General features: G+C 33.6%; 1 protein-coding gene across 1 annotated transcript in view; it reads right to left on the bottom strand.

The window, feature by feature from the left end:
• MTBP (MDM2 binding protein) overlaps positions 1 to 13,852 on the bottom strand; it is a 79,222-nt gene that overhangs the window by 13,693 nt on the left and 51,677 nt on the right. The window contains exons 14-16 of the mRNA XM_001098134.5: positions 11,626 to 11,787; positions 7,045 to 7,162; positions 2,820 to 2,975 (exon numbers count right to left, since the gene is read on the bottom strand). Coding sequence (XP_001098134.4) covers positions 2,820 to 2,975; positions 7,045 to 7,162; positions 11,626 to 11,787 — 436 coding nt within the window. The remainder of the gene's footprint in view (positions 1 to 2,819; positions 2,976 to 7,044; positions 7,163 to 11,625; positions 11,788 to 13,852) is intronic.

Raw genomic sequence — 13,852 nt, 5'->3', positions numbered from 1 at the left:
TAATTAAAGTCAACTTGAATCTTTGGTAACAATAAAAGTATTTACTTCCTACTATCACACATGTGGGACCCAGATCTTTCTTTGCCTGAGAATGTAGTCATTGACACCTACTTTAAGAGGCAGCAACTTTTTAAGTATCAGAGGGTATAGAGACTAACTGCTGATTTCAGTTCTTTTTCTGAAGTAGGTTTTCAATCAGCTGGCATGTTAGAACTAATCATATGTCGAGTTTATATAAAATATTCATGCTCAAGCCTTTCCACACCTAGAACTACAGAGATATATCAAAATCTGGGAAAGAAGAGGGTCACTGCAATTAGATTAAGCTCTCTGGGTTATTCTGATAAATCATCCTTCTCTGAGTTGGAAACCACTGTTGTAATGTAATGGATCATGGTCCTGAAGCTCAGAACTTCAGGAAATGGGGAAATTATGCAACAGTGGTCTTTAAATAGTTAATAGGTAAAATGAAATACAAGGGGCTGACCGGGCATGGTGGCTCACGCCTGTAATCCCAGCACTTTGGGAGGCTGAAGCGGGTGGATCGCCTAAGGTCAGGAGTTTGAGACCAGTCGGGTAAACATGGCGAAACTCTGTCTCTACTAAAAGTACAAAAATTATCCAGGCGTAGTGGTGTGTGTCTGTAATCTCAGCTACTCAGGAGGCTGAGGTAAGAGAATCGCTTGAATCCAGGAGGCAGAGGTTGCAGTGAGCTGAGATCACGACACTGCACTCCAGCCTCCCAAGTGACAGAGCAAGACTCCGTGCCCCCAACAACAAAAAAAATAAAAATGAAAGAAAGAAAGAAAGAAAGAAAGAAAGAAAGAAAGAAAGAAAGAAAGAAAGAAAGAAAGAAAGAAAGAAAGAAAGAAAGAAAGAGAAAGAAAGAAAGAACGACCGATCAGGGGCTTGAGTTCAGAAGAGTTGGAAATGGTATGTAGAAGGGCAAATAAATAGTAGAGTACTAAGAATAAATTTGCTGTCACATTTCCCCCCCTATGGCATTAGTAATGAAAACTGTCCTGCCACTGAAAATTATCTAGGGTACTATGATAAGCATTTGAAATTATTACATTAAAATGTAAGATTCATACCAATTAATGAATCCTAAAAAGCAGACATTATATTCAAATGCATCCATTTAAATTATTCCAAAAAAGTAACACTAGTAAATTACAATGACCCCAGTATTTTGATGATTATTAAAATAACTTTGTAAAATGGAAATCTTTAAGTATCTAGCATTTTACTTCTTTCCTTTACCATAGTGTCTTCTCATTTCTCATATCAATCGCCCTCAGCAACCTTACCTATTTTTGTTTAATTTCACTCACAAGTTTTTCTTTCTAAAATAAACATGTTGATAAATATGTCAATGTTTATTATTTCCTTGGTATATACATGAGTCATATTTGTATTTTAACACAGCATTTTGGATGGCTTCTTGTGCAGGTAAACATTTAATAAGAGCATATAGGTTCCTGATTTATTACCATGAAAACTCATCCTTCAACTTTAATGTTAACAGAAGATACATTTGACAGCAATGGAGTTATTTACTAACACTTAAGAATCACATCAAATTTTCCTGAATAAATCACCTACAATTAGTTTCCAGAAAGAACTAACTTTGTCTCCTCTACAATGCATCTAGAAAGATATTCTGCCAGAAAGAGTACAACTTACATAAATAACTCAGTTTAGGCAAACTGACTGACTCTGCCAGTTTGTGCTTAATGATTTCAAAGTACAATAATCCAATTAACTAAATAGATAAAAACATGTATATTTCTTTACTTTCTTGATTCCCACAACAAAAGGTTATCCATCTTTCAAAGTTATGAGAAAAAAAAATTACTCCAAAATTACATAATTTTTATGTCATTAAAATCATTAAATCATTAAGACTCAAATTTTCAAAGTTGCTCTTTATCTCTCTCTCTAGTGAACATGCACATAAAGCAATAATGTTCCAGCAATATTTCTGAGATGTAACTGCCTTCGAATAACACCTTTCCAAAATTCACCTTTAAAGGCAATATTTATCATAGTATAATTCAAATTAAGCTTGTAAAAGTGATCAAAGTGATCTACAATTTTTAAGGGCTTTTGGAAGGTTTTCAAAATAATAAATTAACAATTAAAAAGACATTAGAGTAATGAGTAAATTATTCAATTCTCACAGGTATTTGATGTCACAATTTTATGGGCAATTTTGTCAATGTCAGCAACATGCAGCATTTATTAACTAGTAACTTAGTGAAAACTGTCTTGGAAGTCAAATTAGTTGTAAATTATTCACATAGACACTGAATTCTTACTTGGTAATGTCATAGTTTCAAAAGCGTTTTTACTATACTTTCCTGTTCTTCAGGTGAAAGGTCATGCTTTTTGCTACTATTAGGCATGCCTGACAATGCTCATGCTGAGTAGTGGCAATATCAACACTAGAGTAACACAGAAAAGAGAACTAAAATCAAAATTTTGTAAGTCCAAATTCCAATTTTTTATTAGAAAGTATTACCTTTGCATACCAAATAGAAATTACTGACTTCTACAGGGAATATGGTGAGTTTGCTTTTCTTATTCCTGTTTCTCATAAGAGAAATAAAAGAGAATATAAATTCGATACCACAAAACAGTAGGATATTTTGCTAAGGTAAGAAGTGAAGATTAAGGCCAACAGACAAATATTGGGATCAAACTTATAAATTTTCCCTGAGTAGCATAGGGCATCAATGAACTATGGAAATGAGACACAATTTTATTTAAAAGTAATTTTTAAAAAGTTAATTGTAAATTATAAGTTTATAACCTACCCCTTTTGAATGGGTAAAGGTTGAAGATCTCCAACGGGTAATCCATCTGAGGTAAAGTACTTCAGCAGTTCTTTAGCATCCAATAATGTGATTGAGTCCCGAGGACCCTCTTTGTGGCCCAGCAACTGTTCAGATGAATGAGGTAATGAACCACTTCTGGGAAAATAATGTTATGCAGATTTATTAAAAGTGGATTCAATCCAGAGAGAAGCCAGAGTCAGAAAAAAAAAAGTAAATTCAAATTCACCACAGTCAGGAACCAGAAACATACAACAGGAACACTGGAGAATTAAACATTTAGGAAAGATAATAAAGTAAAATATTTGCAAATCACTGAGTTTCTAACTATATTTTAAAAACTCTTTAGGTCACAATAAAACTTGCAATTATCATGTCAACAAGTAGTATTTTCACTACTTAAACAGAATTACACTATCTATTAATGATGACCTATTATTCAGTGGTGTGAAGTTACCAATTCTATAACACTTAAATCTAAATTCTCTTGTATGTTCTGAAATCCCACAGTAACATAAATTTTTGAGGGAAGCAACTGAATGTTCCAATTTTCCACGAACTGGAAAGATTACTTGAAGCACAACCAGGAAATGAGACAATAATCAGAAATCTCCCCAAAGTCTCTTGTAGCCATGATTATGACATTATGAATAAGCACTGAATCATTATTATATACCTGAAATACATGCAGGACTTTATATTTTTTCAAACTACTTTACATATAATATATTCTTAATCCTCACAAGTTTCCTTGAAAAAGATGGAATAGGTCTTATCTCAAAATGAAATAATAACTAAAAATAAGTACTTTATAAAGTAAAAATCACCACGCCAAGCTTAAAAAGGAATCATTATTCCTATTTGTCAAGTAAAGATGCTAACATACAAAAGGTTATATTATAGACTCAGGGTGATACAGCTATTTAAAATGACAGAACTAGACTAACTCCAAATTAGTTACTATTTCTACTCTATCACTCCATAAATGAAAAAACAAAAACTCACAGAAAGTTTTAAATACTGGAAAGTGAAAAACTGTAGTTTCAGTTAGATGTTTCCAGTTAGAGGTTTCACTATGCACTGAATCACAGATCACCATAGCTCTGTTACCATAGCATAAAGGAAATATTTCAATGTCTATACAGAAAATTAATTTCCTAACTTTATATTAATTCAACTATTTCCTGATAATTTTATTACTCAAATTAAGCATAATTGCTGATAATGACATGATTAAAATACTGACACTACAGTTTTAAACATATTTCTATACATTAAGGGTCAATAAAATACTGATAGTGCCTCTTTCCTCTTCCTATTCCTTTGTTTTTAAAGTGAAAATATTAATCTAATAAAAACAGTCAACAAAACACTCAAATTTTCTCTGGACATCATACTCCAGCAGGGTAGGAGCTATAGAATGATTCTAATTTGTAAAGATACAGAACCATGTGCCTGTCTCAGTGTCAGCAGTGATGGCCCAGAATAATTTAGTGCTGGGTGAAGCACCAATGCTTCCTGCCTGCTGATACCCTAAAGTATGCTCTAAAGTGAAGCCTGACAAACATGCTCTACCCCGGCTCTCCCTTCTCCCAACATTAACATAAGTGAGAGACGTGGGGAACAGGACTAAACCTATGGAAAGAAAACACATGCCAACTACCTATAGAAAGCAACATGGTCCTAAATTCCTAGTTATGAACAGACAATCTAGGACCATCAGACACTGGATAAAAATTACACATAAGAGAAAAACACCAGAAGAACAAATAAAACAGTTGCAAATGAAAATGAGATAATTCGAGAAACAGATAAAACAAGTTTAAAGAAAATTCTAATTAATATCCTTATAGTATCATCTCGAGTCTTATTAATAAAGGAATAGGTTGCTAGAAAAAATACAGCAGAATAACAAGAGAAAATTATTAGAAATTTAAAATATGACTACCAAAAATTTTAACAGAAAAGATGAAAACAAAGGTAAAGGAAATTCCCAGAACATATGGCAGAAAAGTTAAAGAGATAGAGTATTAAGAAAAAAATGAAATTAAGAAACATCAATCCGGAATGTTTAATATTAATTAAAACAGGTATTTCAGAGAGAAAAGAAAAAAATAAAATGAAGGGAAGAATAGTATTGAAGAAATAAGATATTTATCAGAGCCACAAAAAGACAAAAGACTTGAATCTAAAACATCTCATACCATGGCCTCTTGTAATTTTAGAACATTAAAGAAAACAGAAAATTGTAAAAGTTTTAGAGACAAAATAAAATACCTATTGAGGAACAAAAATCGATCTGGCATCAGACTTCTCTTTAATATATGAAATCCAAGAAAATACAGAACTAATCTAAAACATAATCAAAAGAAATACCAGGATAACAAATACGCAGGTAGAGTCAGTCAAGTTAGAGTAGGAACTCGGAGAGAAGAAAAACAAAATTAAGAATTTTATATTGCAAACAGCATAAGGTTTAGAGACAGAAGATAAAAAGGGAAGAAAAATAGGGGTGTTAATTACTCATCTTTCCCAGTGGGGAGTTATAAGATGTCATCTAAAATTGGTAGCCAAGAAATTGAGGTTCTGTTGTGGGGAACCTGTACTTTTCTCACTCTTCTTTCTTGTCTTCTTCTGCCTAACCTATAAACACCAGGGATTCTTAAGGAGTGGTCTTAGCCTCCATTTCTTTTCGCCTCATGGTCTCATCATGTGACTTACCAACCATCATGTATTTGGAAAACTCTACTGATGATAACTCAAATTGAGTGAGTTCCAGATATCCCCACAGTCCACTTGTTATTTTCACTTGGATAATTCATAGATCAAATGTATCATCCCTAAAGAAGAATTCTTGATTTTTTCTCCCCAAAGCTGTCCTCACCCTAAGTTTCCACCCATTTACCCCAGAAGAACACCACTCACTCAATTGAAGCCAGAAATCTAAGTCATCTTCAATGTTTCCTTTCCCTCTATTCCACATCTAATGCATCACAGGAAGCTTTTCACCAGCTTACCACCAACATATCTCCCAAATTTGTTCCCACTACTACTGCTCTAGTTTGAAATCAGTCATCTCTCACGTAGCCTACAGAAAGAGCCATCTGTCTCTCTGCTCAATCTCTCCCTCCTGAAATTTATTTGCCACAAGAAAGCGAAATTTTTGCAAAATCATATCCCATCACTCTTTCATATGAAATCCTTCCACCAATGCACTTACAATGAAATCCGAACTGTGTATGAGGACCTATTTGGTCCTGTGTGACTGAATGTACTTCACCCATTTATCCATTAGGTCTCAGTTCAAATGTAACCTCTAAGAGGTCTCCCTGACCATCCACCTCATCTAAGTGAGTACTACCACTTCCCTCCCCACAACAAATAAAATTATTCCCCGCCAGTCTTTTTATTTCACTCATTACACACAGAATAATTTACAATTATTATATTTACTTGTCTAGTTACTTGTTTTGATTGCTGCTGTCATTAAAAGGTAAGCTCTAGATGAGAGGGGCAGAGAAACAGCTTGTTCTTCCTCATATTCCCAGCGCCTGACACATGGTTGGTACTCAATAAATGTCTGTTTCATGTGTATGAAACAAAGTTATAGCAAGTAATAAAATACTATCCATGGAGAAGCTAAAAATAAAAATGTGATTTGTAATATTTGGGAGAAAAGTCATGTAAGAGAGCTTAGCGTCTCCTCTTTTATTCCATCATTTAACAATTATGTACTAAGGGCCTACTATGTACTGAACCAAAATAACAAAAACAAAACAAAACAAAACAAAAATCTTGCCTCCCATAGTTCATTAATAGGCACCGTATAAACATATATGAACGTAAAATAGGAACAAAGTGGTTCAAATGAGGCGAGTACTTCTACTTCGCTTTACATGTTCTTGTAGTAAGATTTTTTTATATCTTCATACACTGTGTATGTTTATTGGAGACAGTCTGAAAGGCTATACACCAAAATGTTCACTGTGATGACAGACCTAGAAAGTACAAGTGCAGGGCAGAGCAAGATGAGTACTTCCTTTTTAATTGATATACTACTCTAGTGATTATCTATTCACAGTATATATTTCTTTTATAATAAAACTATAAACTGCTCATATCTCATAAACATAATTTAACTATTTTAAAAAAGAGTTCATTCAAATTACTGAGCTATCATGTGCTTTACTACAGATTCAAATATTACCTCATTTTTTGTTTTGTTTTTTCAAAAGTTTCCAAATTTTGAAGAACATGCCTTTCTGGCCATTCCAGAGGATTGGTTTCCATTAGACTTGAGGAATTAGGTTCCACTGGACTAAAATCTAAAGTGAAAGAAATACGCATAAGTCTGAAAAGTATTAACATACTGAATTTTGCTAATAAAAATGTGTATTTATAGACATATACATACGTGTGTGTAAGTGTATCTAAAAAGGTATACTTATCTTAGGCATTTATTAAAGACCTCTCTGATGGCCTAAACTGTGCAAAAGGCCATAGAAATGTTTGTTGCAAATAAAAATAAAATATCACCTCATAATAAAAGTTATAAGCTAAAATTCACAAAATTTTCTTAGCACTATTTAGGATTCCTATGGAATAAAAGCATAACTTTGTTATTTTGGGTGAAAATAGTTCTAAATGGAAAGAAGGTAACTCTATAGAGAGTATATTGGATATTCTGTGTGATTTTCATACTAGAAATAGGAATTAGCACAAGTAGACCAAAACATTCATTGTTTAAAAAGAGATTACCTTATTCTCAAAACTACAATAATAATAGATAAGTTATGATGTTCTGATGTTCTCTCTGAGAAACCAAGATGCTTAAACATTCACACCTTCAAATTACTAACATTCAATGTTATTTTCTACTAATCAAATATTATATGTAAGAGTGTGCTTATCTTTCTAGATAATATGCTGCAGTGAACTACTATTGAGATTGCTGATAATATTGGGATTTTCAATGAAAACCTAAAGGGACAGTTTCCGGTCTTATTAGAAATTATTATTAATAGTAGTAATATATTCAAACTGTTTTAACACTGGCAAAATTACTAACTGTGCTACTTTTTGGATTGCAAAACTATTTGGTTTTAGAATTGTTTTGAACACTGTTCTAATAAACTCACTGAGAATTACTGAACATCAGCTATTTGACTAACTATCAACATTAACAAAAATACTCATTTGAGAAAATAATGATTTGGTAAACGAATTTTTTTTTTCCCCCAGAGACGGAGTCTTACTCTGTCGCCCAGGCTGGAGTGCAGTGGCATGATCTCAGCTCACTGCAACCTCTGCCTCCTGGGTTCAAGTAATTCTCCTGCCTCAGGCTCCTGAGTAGCTGGGATTACAGGTACATGCCACTATGCCCAGCTCAGTTTTGTATTTTCAGTAGAGAAAAAGTTTCACCATGTTGGCCAGGTTGGTCTCGAACATCTGGCTTCAAGTGATTCATCCACCTTGGCCTCCCAAAGTGCTGGGATTATAGGTGTGAGCCACCATGCCTGGCCTGGTAAAGCAATTTTTAAACAAGAAACACAAATGAAAATGAATGCAAACTGCTATCTTACTTTCTTTTACTTATTAAACTATTTAACCTTGAATAGTTTAAAATATTTTCAAAACCTGTATTGAATTGTCCTATCTAAACACCATCCAAATACAATACTTCGCATTTTTTAGTAAAGGTGGTGAAATACTATTTTAAAGAGTAATGAACTTCATAATAAAATAACATGCTACTGAATGTCAATGTGGCTTTCTACTAAAAGTATAAAGAAAAATATCACTTGCATTTCTGCACAGCTTCATGCTATGAGTTCATAAAAGAATATAAGCAATCTTAAATAACAGTAAACATTAAATTGTTCCTAAATATTTCAATATAATATACAGCCTAAAAAATAAATTACATAGGCTAAATATTAAGAAATAGGTGGGAAAACATTCATATGTGTCATGTCTTTTGTGGAATCATTTGATACAATTCTTACAATAAAATAAAACACAATATTTCATTTATGTGGCAGTCAAGACACTGGGCTATGCTGACAGCCAAAAAACACAAAGGCTCTCTGAGAAACCAAGAACACTGCTTTAAAAAAAAATCATTTTACAGGAGAAACACAGAAATAGACAATAGAACCAACACAATAGGGAAACAGGGAAAACTGACCTATAAAATCAAAAATTACAGCAAACAAAAAGAGATGACATTATGTGATTAATGAATTCAGGCCATTATAACCTTACACACTTAAATATGAATAAATCACAAAGAAAATGTTATATTACAAATTAATAAAGCAAGAATTATAAATAAATTCCAGAAGATTCCTTTTAAGTGTTTGAAGTAATAAAATAATGATCTGATAGAATTACCTGGAAAACTTATTTATGCAGTGTGTTGATGTGCCCAATGGTCCCATGCAAAGGAGATCGTTATTGTAGTTATTGTATTATGAGTTCAGATATCACATTTGACTTTGTCAAAGTCTTTAGCAACTTTGTGACAATGTGTAAATAAATGGTTATATTAGGCATTTTCTACATAACTGACTTGTCACTTGTTATACATGCTAGAGTTTTTACCAAAAAATGAGCAGATTAAATAACTATTAATTACTAACAACTAATATGGATGCTTGCAAATGAGTCAGAATATGATATCTAATTGGCCTTAGTATTTCTTTCATTATGTAATTTACAGGTAGACGTATTTATTCAAATCAAAGCGACAAAAGATGTTAAAAATCGCAAATTCATTCTTAAGAGTCATGTTCAAATGCATAACCTGTCAAATTTCAGTTCAGGTTCTAAAAATCTTCCAAGTTTCTTTCATTTGTTCAATAAATACAATCTTAAAATGTGATCCAATAATTAAAAAAAAAATTACAGGAAGAGAGTATAACAGAAAACTACGGAAACTGGGGAAAGTCTGGGAAAGTCTCTTTGAGAAAGTGACATTTAAATCAAGATCTGAAGAATGATCATCAGTTAATCAGGTAAAGGCTGGAAGAAAAGAATTTCAGGCAGAGGACACTGCATATATAAAGTTCCTGAGGCAGAAAGAAATGTAATGTGTCCAAGGAAAGAAAGGACTTCCTGTGATAAAAAGGAAACAGAAATGTACTGGTACTAGAATAAGTATGAAGCCAGATATCATTTAAAGTTTTTAAAACCATATGAAGGTTGACACATTCTATGTGCAATTAGAAGCAATCAAGAAGGTCTGGGCAAAGGAGTGACATAATCTGACTGTAGATTGTGTTGATTCTTTGCTCAAGCCTTTTTGATTTTAAGATAAGCTCTCCTGCAGCTCAGTGTCAAGCATCCTTCGTACAGGTACCTTTAAGATACATATCCTTAAACTTATATAAAAGTCTTAGCAATTATTTGAGCCCTTCCTATCTTTCAACCCTTATCTCCCATACAAATCCTCTGGTAAGCCAATCTCTCTCTTGATCTCGGTTTGCCTTTTCTTACCTCCATGACCCTGAATATGGTGCTTCTACCTGGCACATCTTATCTTCTCCCTATCTAGATCTTATGCATCATTCAAGACCTACATCAAGTTCTTTGGCTCCTAACCAGCCTTCATGACTATTCTACCCTACTTGCAGTTCTCTCCTCAAAATTCATATTTATTTAACCAGCACTTACTTTATACTAGGCAACTGCCTAAGCAATTTAAGAATAATTAATCTTCATAACAACCTATGTCATCCCTAATTTAAAGATAAAGAAGCGGAGGCAAAAAGATCAGAAAACATGCCCAAGGTAACATAGCAAGTAAGCTGCTAGTCTTGCTCCAGAGTCCATGCTATACATGGAGCTATGGTCTCTCACTTATTGAACACATCCCCCATTTACAAGTAATCTAATAATGTCTCCAGCACCTTTCAGATTACTCTGTACGTTATTTAACTTGGGTACTGATATGCAATGGTGATGATAATGATAAAAAAAAGTAACATCTTTTTTGGTGCTTGTGTTAAGTGTTTTACAGGTATCAACTCATTCAATCCTCACAATAACCCTACTAATCCTCACAATAATCCTAATAAGTGGGTTATATTATTATTCCCATTTTAAACATGACGAAACAGGCATAGAGATGAATAACTTGCCTAAAGACATTTGGTTAGCAAGTAACAAAAGTGAGATTTGAACCCTGACAGTTTAGCTCCACAGCCTGTGTCCTTAAACAAGGTTATTCAAATTTATCACAACACTGGAACTCAGGAAAGCAGAAAGAAATACAACTAAATAATGAAATGATTTCCAGCCGTCTAAGTGAAGTCTGACTGTTCCTCCCCTACTGAATGTTAAATATGCGTCATCATATCATATGGACTTTTACCTCTATTAAATTTACTATGATTACTATGATTTACTAGATTTTGCTTTCCACACTTTATGGAAATGTAGCTTAATAGAAATTCACACATTTCAGTAGCTTAGTAAGACTAAAGAGAGGCATCATCTTAAAGTGCTTCTTCCTTTGCCCAAAAGCAATTACACTGAACACAGTTAATGAAAAAAGTTACTAGAAAATTTATAATGTTTAAATAATGAGTAATACAGTTCATCACATATACATACATACTTGCATCTATATAAGTATCTATTATTATTTAAATCAGTGAAATATATTTGGATTTGACCAATATATTTTATAAGTTTTAATAATAAATGTCATAGTTGCCACACACACACACACACACACACACACACACACACAGAGAACTAAAATTTAAAGTAATAAAAAACTTACCATTTAATATATTGAAGGTTTTAATTTTGTCCATCTTTCTAGGAATCATTTTAGGAATCACAGCATCAAAATAATCTAGAAAGTGTTTCCTTGTGAGTACTAACAGGCTTTTGAGTTCAGCAACAGAAACTGTTTCAGGCTGTTTTGCCAACTTTCTCCTTTCTATAAGACAAATAAATACAATTGACTTATTTTTTATCTGCTTTGGAGCTCATCTACTACTCTTTTGGGGAAAATATTTTCAGAAGTAAAACATGGGAATTTCTCTAGTAAATCAACATTCCTGTTTTCAGGATTGTAGGCCTTCTTTCACTTTAATCCTATTTGTAGATAATGGGAGAATTTCCAGTTATGTGAGATAAACAGAAGTAATTCATTGATACTATAAGTTGATAACAGATAAAGGCAGGTTTACAAAAGCCTTCAGAAATATATTGCAGAGCATTAAAATGGTCTTATGTTCACGTTTATGCAGAAATAAAACTCATTAAACTTTCAGTTAAATATGGTAGCTTGGCCACTTCCATTTCTTCTTCTCAAAACCTAAAATCACAGCAAAGAAATAAAAAGGGAGAACAAAAGAAGGAATGACAAATAATGACATTTTTCAACAAATTTTGGAAGACATAAATGACAGCCGAGTGGTAAGTGAGTCTGCAAAGTAGAGGAAGAGCCGCCTTGGATGCCTGTAGAGAGGCACTACCAAGGAGTACAAAGTAGCTGGTAGTGAGATGCTGGACTGAAACAGGACTGGATGTAGCACAAGAAGTTAGAACTCCAGGTCCTTCCCCTACCCAACCCCCTATTCCTCAGAGTTAGGCACCACTGCTTGCATTTTTTTTTTTTTTTTTTTGTATGGAACATCAGGTATATGAAAAGCTAGTATTGAGGCTGGGGTTAAAACTAAGGGATTAAGGAAAAGTCTATTCATTGAAAGGTTGGACTCCAAGCCCTGATACCAGAAAGTTAACATCCACAAATGCCCCACTGGAAATATCAGAGGATTCTCCTTTGGTTAAACTGAATGCTGTCAGAGAAAAGAACTCTAGATAGCAACACTGGGGTGAAGTTAGGAGTAGAAGCTCATGAACTAAATGTTGAATTGTCACTTCACCAAACTATAGTGAAGCTTGACAGATATTACATTAGAAGTAAGCATACAAAACTTCCATTTCAAAATAGGATGGAAAGAAAAGAATATCCAGACATTTAAGGAAAGGTGTTGATGGGGAGAGGCAGCTCTTTGTTTCCCTGTGCAAAGATTTGATTCGGTTAACACTTTCAGCTCCCCTCTTCCTTCCCATCACTCACTGAGCTAGTCATGAACAAAGCATGCTCTGATAGATTCTTCTGACTTTCATCTGAGTGAGCAAGTCTTCAGGATTTATTTTCTCTGCAGACTTCTGCTGCACAGTTGGTCTGCAGTTGCCTAGCTCTGACAGTCATTCAGTAGCAAAGTTCAATGCTGGGTGTATGTATGAGGAGGCCAACTTGGCCATAGATTTAAAAAGCCATATCCTTTAATACAGCTTTCATCTATAATTTCTCTCCATCTGTATATTTCTTACATTTATTTTTCAGTTGGTTCAAATGTTGGGAGGAGAAGTGGGTATTATTCATTGGAATCCCAAACTAAAAAACATCCAAAAGAGAGACTAAGGCAAACAAACAGAAAAAAGGGAGTCCAGCAGAAACAAAAGCATTGTAGAAAACTAAACAAAGTTTGCTATAATTTTCTCATAGACATATGAGAAGATACTGCACCCATGAAATAAGTACAGGATGCTCTGATAAAGAAAAAAAAATCAATGAACAAGAAATGACTCTAAAATTAAGCACACGAGAGATCAAATTTCAAAAATTCCATAGAAGAGCTGCAAAATAAAATGGAAGATATTCCCCCAAAACTAGAACAAAAACATAGTAATATGAAACTAGGAATGGAAATCAGGCATTCTGTCCAGAAAAGTCAATATCTAGTAAAAGCTCTAGAGCTCCAGAGAGAGAGAGAGAGGGAGAGAGAGAGAGAGAGAGAAAGAATGGGAGGAACAAAATTATTAAAAGGATAAAAAAAAATTCAGATTTCAAGATATGACTCTCCCATTTAAATTGCCAATTAACTACAAAGCTCAATAAATGGGACTGGTGGGGAAGAGGGGAAAGATAAACACAATATGACTCAAAGTAAACCTTCTAGAGACAATGCTTCTGGAGACAAAGTTACCAG

Source organism: Macaca mulatta, chromosome 8, assembly GCF_049350105.2.
Source record: "Macaca mulatta isolate MMU2019108-1 chromosome 8, T2T-MMU8v2.0, whole genome shotgun sequence".
NCBI lineage: Eukaryota > Metazoa > Chordata > Mammalia > Primates > Cercopithecidae > Macaca > Macaca mulatta.
Note: the sequence above shows the minus strand (reverse complement) of the source record. Positions and strands in the feature narration are given on the sequence as shown.